Genomic DNA, 11,170 nt, shown 5'->3' with positions numbered 1-11,170 from the left:
ACACTTTGACTACGTGATCAAGCCATAGATCATGTAACCAAACACACTGGTGACGCGGAAGATCTGCCAGCTCAGACTGGTCGCAGACGAGAGTATAGCGAGCAGGGATTCCTCATGGGGGGGGGACCTTTGTACCACGTTCCCTGGCGGTCTAGCGGTTAGGGTTCGGCGCTCTCACTGTCATGGCCTGGGTTCGATTCCCAGTTAGGGAATTATTCATTGCTGGCAGCCCACTGAAGCTCAGCAAGTGAGTCTTGTCAGTACCTGGATGGGAGACCTCCTGGGAAAAACCCTGCAGCCTGTGTGGGTCCTAATGCCCCAGTATAGTGAGGGAGACACTATACTATAAACAGGTGCTGTGCTCATTAAGAATTACAGGGTGTTTCTTGAAAATTCCTTTACCAATCACGGTCTCCTAATAATCCCCATCTCTGAAACAGCTTCATTACTCTGGGAGCGTACTGGCGCACTACAGAGGTCCATCATCCAGGTGGGGCTGCACACTGGTGGAGTGTCTAGAAAAGCGAAGGAATTATTTTTATAATATGTCTACGTTGTAATGGTGACCTTTGTGAGCTTTCGTATTGTAACGCATACGGCCTCCATTGCTTGTGAGAGCTGGCTTACCAGAGCGGTGACGTCACACAGACTTTCTTTTTTTCAAAGCATTTTTACTAAAGGAAGGGTAGTTTTTCAAAGAAAAAACATAAGAAAACAGTATGCCCAGCACTGGGTTTTAAGGCAGACTCTACAACCATTTCCCCTGCAAAGGCCACAGGAACATGGATTGTCTCTGTCCTTCCACCGCCCTCCTCCAGCTCCCCTGCCCTGATGCCCACTAGCTGTTTCGAAAGCTCTTCTCTAAAAGCCTCTGGAGACCGAGCTCACGACTTTTGTATCTGGGAAGGTTCCTTGTGAAGGATGATACTGTTCACAACTGCAATGTCAATGAGGTGATGAAAGTTATCAAGTATTTAAACTCTTACTGTACATAATGCCTACAAAGGCCAGAAGAGGAGAAAGCTATCTTCTAAACCACACAGAATATAATCTGTGGTTAAATCTCTTGCTCTGCAAACCTGGATGTCACAAATTGAAAGGGAACCTATCTCCCTGTTCTAAGAATGCATCTGCTAACCAGGAGATGCCCTTTTTAACTAAGGGAGTCTTTAGACAGAATTAGAATTCCCTAAAAACCACAGCATAGCAAGCACTCTTATAAGGTTCAGATACTTAGCTTTAACCTGGTCTTTCGTGGTGATCAGGGAACTCTCACCTTTACTCACTGTTGTCTCCTGTCGTTACTTGGAACCTGGAACTAACTAGGGTAAACCAAAGTCAACTTTACTGTTGCTTTGATCACTGAACCTGGGACCACTACATTTCAGCAAACATCCTTTTGCTTTGAAACTGGAAATATCGACACTAGCCAAGTATCGCCATTGTATCTGGATTCAATTCATAACACAACTCAGACTTTTTCTTAAATAATTTACTCTGCAATAAAACTTGATTGTCTTTTGATCCAGCCAAGACCGCCCTAGTAAGATATCATTGCAATATGACCAAGATGACTCATCACCTATATTAAGCTCAGAATGGATTCAGTTCTCAGGGTGTTTTGCATTAAGGTTCAGCTTTCTTTCTTCCAACGAACTCTAGAGAGAGAAACGTCTCCTAAAGATGTCAGAAAGGTAACAATCAAGAGGAAGCCACCCCATCCAACCCTTTTGGTCCTTAGCAGCTAACAGACCCAGGGATCTCATCTCGTCAAGAAACCAGGATATTGGCTTCAACAGCACAGTTGTGTAGGACCTTCTATACCCCGACAGCCCATATCTTTCCATCTCTGGTGGGAAACCTTGCATGGTGTGGTACCTGAACTGTGCTCTAGGATATTTCCTCTTTGTCTCCAGCATGTGTGCAGATGCACAACAGGTTCATGTGTAAATGTCCCAGCAAAAACATTATTAATAATGTCCTTAATAATGATTATTAATTATTATATCACTATGAGTTTGTTGGCTGAACTCACAGACATACATACAAGTGAAAGGCAAATCTCCTCCGAAACCTCAGGGACAGTTAGTACTCTTACTTCTTCAGGTCCCTTTGTGCCATTTTCTTTTTTGAGTAATGGTAGTTTTCTCAAAAACCGTTTTGTTTTATAGGAGGTATTGTTTCCTTCCGCTCTCGCACGTGAAAGCGCACCTGTTCTCTCCAGTGACGTGTGCCTTTAGGGGTGTACGCAACAACAGTAGGTTTCTAACCACTAAGATTACATTTCTCAACTGTTCGTGAGTATGCACTGCCTTCTCAACTTCCTCTGAGAGGATTTTTACCACTGATTTCAGCTCAAACATGATTAACAGTTACAGAGGTTTCTTATTACTGTTTTCAGTAAACAAGGGCCTCAGTACGGTCTCCAGGAAGCCATGTGCCACCACCCAGTTGTATGTATGTACTGCATACAAGCATGTACAGTATATAATACAAATTTCACCTTTCCAGCTACCCCTTGAATACTATTCAAATAAGGCCACACTCGTTTTGAAAGCACTAAAATGAAACTTACGGGAGAAAATGAAAGTTCTGTTTACATTTTCTGTTTATTTCATTTTTTTACTGTGGTTTACATTTTAAAGTGTAAAATGAGTATTTCCTTTCATAACTGTGTTAATCACTAATAACAGATAAGAATCTATTAGATAAACAAAGCCTTCTGAAAATCTTCTAGGTCTACCTCTAAGCCAATATTTTAGAATAAACAAATTAAAAAGTTAATTTATAAAAAGAAAAGAATGCAGACCAGTAATATACGTAGCTCTGACATGGGAAGCAACAAAAAAGGGCACAAACGATGAAGAAACTGAAGGGAGTTGTCTCTTTGTAGGTAATATTTTAAATTTATCCTGTCCTTTAAACAATCAATATTAAATAGTTCCTGAGTATATCAGCCAGTAAAAGCGTAATCCTTTCAAGCACAGATTAAGACTTACCGTATATATCAGATACCACTGGACTGTGTCTGGGCTTGCTCGGCCCAAGTCTACCCTGTCATGTACACTCTACGAGGATCACTGGGATTAATAAACCGCATTGACAAGTTTCTCATGCAGGTGCCAGTCAAGGCAGTCTACTTATTTCTCAAGAAATTCTGAAAATAGTTTTTTTTTATAAAGAAGGGAAGAAGAAAACGAAAAGTCCATATTGCCAACGTATCAAGTTATTAAGATGTCCAAAATAGTGCTTTGCAAAACGTTATTCATAGTTACCTAACTGGCACCTTAAAACATTCTCACTTCGACTGGCTTACAGAAAGAAGATCTTAAGGAATGAGTGATTTTAATGTAAATCATATATTGAATTTAACAACCATTATCCCTTTCTAAAATGCTTCTTTACAGAAACACAAAATTACATTTCTAGGTTCAAGCCCTTAAGCACAAACACAGCATTTTTCTATAAATGTGTCAAAACCACGTCCAGAAGCCCGAAACATATTTATGGTATGTCAGCATGTTATCATAAGCAAATAGCTTCTTTTTCGAATGCCAATGGTAAGCACAGTTTTGTTCATAGTGCACAGGAAACTCATTTAATCTGATGGGTGGTGCTAAAGTTCTAGTGTTCCATTTATCGTTTCAGTTTGTAAAAAGAAGCCTAACCTGTCACATTTTTCATGAGAGAATCACAAAGCCTTATGACTGCCTTCGATAAACAGCACTACAAGCACTAGTTCAGAAGGTTACTTTTTTGCATAGAAAATGCTCAGACAGCTCCTGAACGTTCGATTACTTTTCATTTTCACTCTTTGCGGTCTCGTCACTGTGCTCTGTTACTGGGGACAAACTGCCGATGACACCCGGAAGCCGAAGAAAGGCGAGTGGTCGCAGGAGTCTGAGAGTTTGGAGAAAGCTTGCAACACCATTGTGCGGGGATCAAAGCAAGAGGCAGAATGCAGTTTCCTGCGACCCCTTCACTTGAATATCTCGTGCAATAAATACATCGCCGACAATCACTTCATAACCAAAACATTGTCTTCGGAGGAAGCAGCATTTCCCTTGGCTTATATCTTCACCTTACATAAAGAGTATGAAACTTTCGAAAGGACATTCAGGGCTATTTATGCCCCTCAGAACGTGTACTGCATTCACATTGATGAGAAATCTCCTGTGGAATATAAGATGACTGTTGAAACTTTGGTAAATTGTTTTCCCAACACTTTTCTGTCCTCTAAAATGGAGCCTGTTGTTTATGCTGGAATATCCAGGCTCCAGGCTGATGTCCACTGCTTGAAGGACCTGGTCTCGATTAATGTTCCATGGAAATATGTCCTTAACCTCTGTGGACAGGATTTCCCCTTGAAGACAAACCTTGAGATTATCCGACATTTAAAGACATATAAGAACAAAAACCTTACCCCGGGAATTCTCGACCCAGCCCACACCAATTACAGGACACAGTCCGTCTTCCGAGAACGCCTTGATGCTCACGGTTCTGGTGTTATCAGGACATCCAAAATTAAATCCCCCCCTCCTCACAACCTCACCATTTATTTTGGCACTGCCTACTACGCGTTAACACAGGAGTTTGCCCGCTTCATTGTGGAAGATAAAAGAGCGACAGATTTGTTGGAATGGTCGCAAGACACCTACAGTCCTGATGAACATTACTGGGTGACCTTAAACAGACTTCCAGGTAAGCACATTCTGAAAAGCAGTTGATAACAGACAATGCAATCTGTATAAACTTCTTATTTCTTGAATGTAGAAATAAGAGATTACTGACAGAATGAAGCATGTGGCACTAGGCATGGAATGTTAACTGCAAAGTGCTATCCCCACCGCGATTGTGTTTCTTGTTTTACAGAATAGTCCTGTCTTTACACAATTGCAATCGGGATACTATGGGTTCTGCTGAAGATGTTGTTTCTTCAATAGGCATTAACAGTTCGTGAAGCAGATGAAAACACCGATTGGAGTTTCCTGATACAAAGTGCTGTGTTACTTTTTTAATCTGTTATGTGTTTTTAATCAAAGCGTTTCTGTGCCAGCAAGCACTCATGAAGATTGAAAAACATTTTAAAAATCCTCTACAAAAGCGTGAAACCACATTTCTACTTATATTAATATCATATTATATATTAACATTTAATACCTTAATAAACTGCTCAACCAAATCAAACAATTTTGTAACGATCGCAATAAAAAAAAAGAAGTAGAAAAAAATGCTTCTCATACTTTTCTTTCTGAGCAAGGAATGGGCGATCGGTGGAGACGACCGTGAAAGAATCCATTTTCAAAAATCGTTTTTATGAAAATATTTTTTTAAGTTAACGTGTTAAACCAACACAATAACTTTCATTAAGTAAACAAATCACCTTTTAACCTCATCTCCAGACCCAGTTTAGTGTTCCTGTCATACTATACCTTTAGTGAAGCGTAACTCGTCTTTCAACATAATTTCTCTCTGGAGAACACGCTGTAGCGGAATTGACTGTCCAGTTCACTGGCGAGCGGCAACGGCCAAGCTGACACTGAAATGACGATAGATGCGGTTAATGATTCCTCTGAGAATGTTTCTCAGGTTGAGAGAACACCTAACACAACAGGTCTCTGGCTCACAATAACGATAACTGCGAGCACTGTAGCCGAACACGTCACCAAGCAATGTTGCAGGTACGGGTTCTCCATCCTAACCCTGGAACAACTGAGCGCCGGCAGTAGCTGAAAAAAATTTAGTATTTTAAAATGAAAACACGTCTCTTCTATTTTTATACTTTCATGTTCTGTTTAATTATTTTTTAAAAAAACAGTAATTCCCTGTCACAGTTACAGAGGTTTGTCAAGAGAAAATGGTTGCAGTAGTATTCTAATTACAGAAATATTATGAATGTTCCCGTATTGTCCTGTGCCATTATTTTGAGAAGAAGGAATCGCTTCGCAAAATATCTTCCCCTTGATATTCGTTTGTTCTATGTTAGAGTTCCGAGGGCTTTGCCCTGGTGTTTAAAGTCAGTGCCTCTAAACCATTTCACTTTTCCTAGGCAAGTTATTGTGTAAAAATACCTGGAGGTTTTTGTTTTATAAAAGAGGACTGGCTGTTTAAAAATATTTTTTTTCTGTTGAAAATCTGCTGCTATTTCTTAGATCTTAGATCTTCAGAGAGAGAAATCAGCTGTTAATGATGTCCTGGACATGATGCTTGTTTTGAGCTTTTCACAACTTGAATCATATTTTCTTTCTATCAGTGTTGAGAAGTCATGTTTGGTGTAGACTGCAATCTGAATGGAATTTGTAATTCATTCAACAATAGTCTTCGTGTTTCACTTTGGACAAACGCCTCATAGCTCTGACAAGCCTATAAAAATGCCAGAAAACAGTTAATCATTTTGTTTTAAAATCTGTTGTTTACAATCTATGATCTACCTTATAATGTTGATATTAGGGTAGCACTGAACAGGACAAAATTCGCTATTCAAATTACATTCTGGCACCACTATGTCGATGCAATACAATTTACTGAGAATTACTCTAATGGAAATATTTTAAATGTTTCCTTTATAAAGGGGTTTAAATCAAATGAACTGCATATATCAGTCAGTTGTAGAAAAATAAATAAAACTTATATTTATTTTTTGTAGCTGCACCAACCTCTACATCACCATGCCTTCCCTTTTAAGTAAATAGAAAAGATGACTCTTGTGAGAAACTGTAAAACACATAAACAGAATTTCTCGCACTTCTTGTTATTTCAAAAAGATGTGTTAAAGGTGTGCAATTGTGGTGTTGAAGAACTGTGGTATTTCCTGGTTTTCCAGCTGATTGTTTTAATACAGGGGGAGTCAACATGCTTTCTAGGTCTGATTAACCTTTTAAGGTTTCCTGCAAACGTGGGAGGATGTGACTCTCCTGCACCAAGGCTCCAGACCCCAGGATTAGGTCAATACATCCTCTCGTGGGTACTTTGATCAATTAGGTTAAAAAGCAGAAATTAAAATGATCTAGGATTCCAACTTGAGCGCCATTCTCCTGTTTTGGCCATCCTAGTCTATTTGAGGGAAACACGAAACAGCAGTTAGGGTCAGGAATTGTAAGGGTAATGATGTGGGTTCAAATTGCAGGTTGCATACTGCTGTTGCACTCTTGAGCAGGGTACGGTCCCTCACCAAGCCTGCTATAGTAAAATGGTCTGCTGAAAAAATGAATACGAATTGGAGTTGCATTGGCTAATAGTATCAGCAAAGCACATGCAGCATTAAGAGTTGATGATGGGTGGCACGGTGGTACAATAGTCAGCACTGCTGGGGCCCTGAGTTCAATTCCTGGGGAGCTGTCTGTATGGAGTTTGTATGTTCTCCCTGAGGTCAAGTAGTTTTTCTCTGGGTGCTCTGGTTTCCTCTCACAGTCCAAAGACAGACTGGTATATTAATTGGCCCTGGTGTGAGTGTGTGTGCCCTGAGAGGGACTGCCATCCAGGATGTCCCCTGCCACGGGCCTGTGGCTTGACAGGATGGGCTCCGGCTAACCGGTGACCATGCATTGGATAAAGTGGTTCGAAAGCCAACGTATGGGAGGTGATAATTATTTATATCTGTCCTCACAATGTCTCTTTTCTTGATTGCAGATGCTCCCAATTCCATGCCAAACGCTAAGTGGGAAGGATGTACAAGAGCCATTATGTGGTCAGATCAACGAGGAAGTGTTTGTCATGGTGAGGACTAAACCTCTGGCTGTGTTAGAATGTGCTGAGTGTAGAAATGAGCACGTAAAGGCTATTTGCACAATGAATTACGAAGGAAGTAGGAAGAAGGAACACAGAGCTTTGACTGTTGAGTTTTTACAGGCGTGTCACATTTCTTTACACCTGACACAGCTCCCCACTCAATCCCCTCTGATATAGTATAGGATGTAATATTTAACCAGCAGCAAAATAAACATCAGGTGAAATGGTCTGACCTTGATTTTCATATCAGTACAAAGAAATTACTGTTTTCATATTTACTGTTTTTGTAATACTTATGAAGTATTACTTCAGACCGAAGGAAAAAGTGAACAGCTGATAATCTGCATTTCTGCATTTAGATGGAGGGCACAATAAGCAACACAATGACCCCTAAAACCAAGCCTATCAAAGATACACACAGCACATACCAGACAACACCCTGCAAGAAAAATGTGTCAAGAAAGACGTTTCACCTCAGTTTGCTGAATATGATGGATCTAGTAAAGTGACATACTGCAGAACAGGTTCAGAGAGAAAAATGTGAAAAATCTCTAAGTATCATTGCCTGTGTAAAATGTCCCAGCAAAAAAAAAACATTATTAATGTTATTAATAATTAGTAATATATTAATTATTGAATCATTATTAGTTTGTTGGCTGAACTCATAGAGATACATACAAGTGAAAGGCACTCAGACAGCTGCACACCATTGTAGAGGGGAATACTAAATTGCTCAAAGTTATTAAAACTTGTGACGTTTTATTTGCACTTCACTTTTTACACTGAAATGTCAAAGGAAAACCATAGTAGCACAAATGTGTGAAAGAAACTTTAAATGGTGATGCAGACGATAAGCCCACCTTTGTCAAACCCAAGAATACAGTATGAAATCATTAATAGACAATATTCCTTGCCAATGGTTCCTGCAAGTCTTTACAGATTTTAGTTGACTAAAATGCATGCAGACACCTTCACCCATGTTTTTCTGTATAGTATTTAACCCTGTCTTCACTGCTTAAAACATGCTGACAACAAATGTACAACACTCCATCTACTGTACATCGCTGATGGAATGAAAAATTTGGTGGGTTATCAGCAAACCCTGGAACAGAATGTCAGACTATCATTTTGTCAGCTGTGGCTGAGCCGTAAGTGGGTCATGCAGCAAGACAACAATCCTAAAAATACAGTACAGTGCAAACAGATCTACAAATCAAACCCCACTGAAACGTATGGCAGGACATGCAGCTATCACCGACTGTAAGGAAGAATGGGACACAAATCATAAAAGTTGATACAGTGTTAAATAATTACAGAAAAGTCTAGTTGGCGTCGCTGCTGCTCAAGGAGATGTCACCAATTATCTACGTGTTCACAGTCCTGTTCACACAAGGGTATTTACTGTTTGATCATTTTAGAGAAATAATCCAAATATATCTCATGTATTTGTTTTATACATTTATTGAAATTATCTTGACCCTTTATAAAGACTTTTGTGGAGGTTTACGTACATATTAGGTCTTAAATATACAGTATGAGAATAAAGAGCAGCCTTAGGAGCTCCTAAATATTTACTCTGCACTGTAAATCTCATGACCTTTCGACAGCGAGTGCAGAGGAGCGCAGGCTGGCGCAGGCTGGTTGCTGAGGAAGGGTTCATCAGTGAGTGCCAGAACCCCGGTTGTTTTCTTTTTCATGTGTCAACCAGCAGGCACAGGGGTCCAGCAGATCCAATGTTGAGAACCCCCGTTCTACAGAATACGAAAAAGCATGCAGTATGTTCTTAGCCTAGAGCCTTTGATTTATCAGAGCCACATTGCCTTACTGTAGAACCTTGTTATGTTTTGTTGTTTTTTCTTCTAGAATGAGTGTAAGCTGATGTGCTGAAGGAATAGAAATGTTTGTCACAGTAGTTTCATCGTGACTTCCCCTTGTTATGTTAAAGCTGTGTTGCACGATGAAAGACAGGTTTCAGAGATCACTGAACTTCCCTTCTTTCATCCCTTCTTTCATAACATCTGTTTCCTGAACTGTTGTCCTTGTCCTTAGCAGGATTTACGCCAAAGGGGGCTTCCCTTTTTTTATTATTATGTTCCAGGGCGCTATCAGCGACAGATCTGCATCTATGGCACTGGAGATCTGAAGTGGCTGAGTGAACATGAGTGCATGTTTGCAAACAAATTTGAAGTGAATGCTTACCCACCCACCCTGGAATGTCTGGAGCTGTGGTTGAGAAAGCGTGCCCTTAACCAGAGTGAAATTGCTGCTCACCCAAACTGGTATTTCTAAAATGTTACGTTACATGTAATCATCTGTGGTGGGTTTTTGTCACATTACATGCCTTTAACCTTGATTATGGCCAGTTCCGTTTGTCACTTAAAGTTTGCTTGTGCTTCACTAATGAAGACAGTGAGCAGCATCTCAGTTCTGCTGTTTAAAGATGTAGCTGTAAAATGGTATTGTTTGCAAGAGAATAGGGATGTGTGATCACAACAATCACATGATGCTGTAATTAAATACATCAAAGAAAAAAGAAGAAATATTGAAATCATTAATAGGAGTTTGTGCAACTCTTTCCTCCTATGTACTGACACTTGCGTTGCATCGTTTTAAACAATTACTTAGGTGCTAGCCTGCATGTGTGAAGCTCAGGGGAACTGCTATTGTTAATTTCTGACAACTAAGAAATTGATATTTTCATATATCCATAACTTTTATACTTAGAGGATAACTTCAGTGCTGGATCTAAAACATATTTAGTATAACCAAAGGGTTTACCAAAATATGTTGGTGATGTGTTGCACGAGAATAAATTAAATTTCTTTAATTATGCACTCTGGCAATAGCAACTATGAAGCCACCAGAAAGTCACACTGAAATCTCTCTCCATCCATCAATTTTCTAACCACTTTATTCAAGATAGAGTCACAAGGGAGCTGGAGCCTATCCAGACAAGGTTAATCAGAGACTAAAATAAGTTAAAGAGTAACAGGTATATCTAGAAAATAAGGAAGGTATAAAAGTCAATATGCAAAACATATACATACATATTACTACAGCTACGGGTGAAAACAGATCAGTTACTGATTTTGTATTTTGTACAAGAAAGATCAAACAGAAGGGACTGAGTTCAGTGTGGCTCTAATGAAGATCTTTGCAATGCATATCATTATTTGAGAAGAAGTGACAAAGCAGTGATACTAGTGTCATGGGTATACTGTATATACAGTAATCCCAATATGCAGAAAATGCAGGAAATGTAGGTGACTTTGCCACCAATCAATTTTAAGGTGCTAGGACCCTTCTTCCCGCAACAGATTCATTATATCTTTCAGTGCACCAACTGGCCAGCACTAGACAATTATGCTATATATGTTTGTTTTTTATTCCTCAAAATTAAAATGGCTCTCATGGTCTACACAATACACAAAACACAATAAGA

The 11,170-nt window shown here is 39.6% G+C and overlaps 1 protein-coding gene across 1 annotated transcript; it reads left to right on the top strand.

Moving 5' to 3' along the window:
* Positions 1-3,736: 3,736 nt before the first annotated feature.
* On the top strand, positions 3,737-10,199 carry LOC148833150 (N-acetyllactosaminide beta-1,6-N-acetylglucosaminyl-transferase-like). Its single transcript, XM_088919403.1, has 3 exons — positions 3,737-4,701; positions 7,630-7,716; positions 9,827-10,199. The coding sequence occupies exons 1-3, from the start codon at positions 3,768-3,770 to the stop codon at positions 10,015-10,017; spliced, it is 1,212 nt and encodes a 403-aa protein (XP_088775529.1). The 5' UTR covers positions 3,737-3,767; the 3' UTR covers positions 10,018-10,199.
* The last annotated feature ends 971 nt before the right edge of the window (positions 10,200-11,170 follow it).

This window comes from Atractosteus spatula, chromosome 6 (assembly GCF_055471065.1).
Source record: "Atractosteus spatula isolate fAtrSpa1 chromosome 6, fAtrSpa1.hap1, whole genome shotgun sequence".
NCBI classification, from domain to species: domain Eukaryota; kingdom Metazoa; phylum Chordata; class Actinopteri; order Semionotiformes; family Lepisosteidae; genus Atractosteus; species Atractosteus spatula.
The sequence above is the reverse complement of the archived record's forward strand: the minus strand, read 5'-3'. Positions and strand labels throughout refer to the sequence as shown.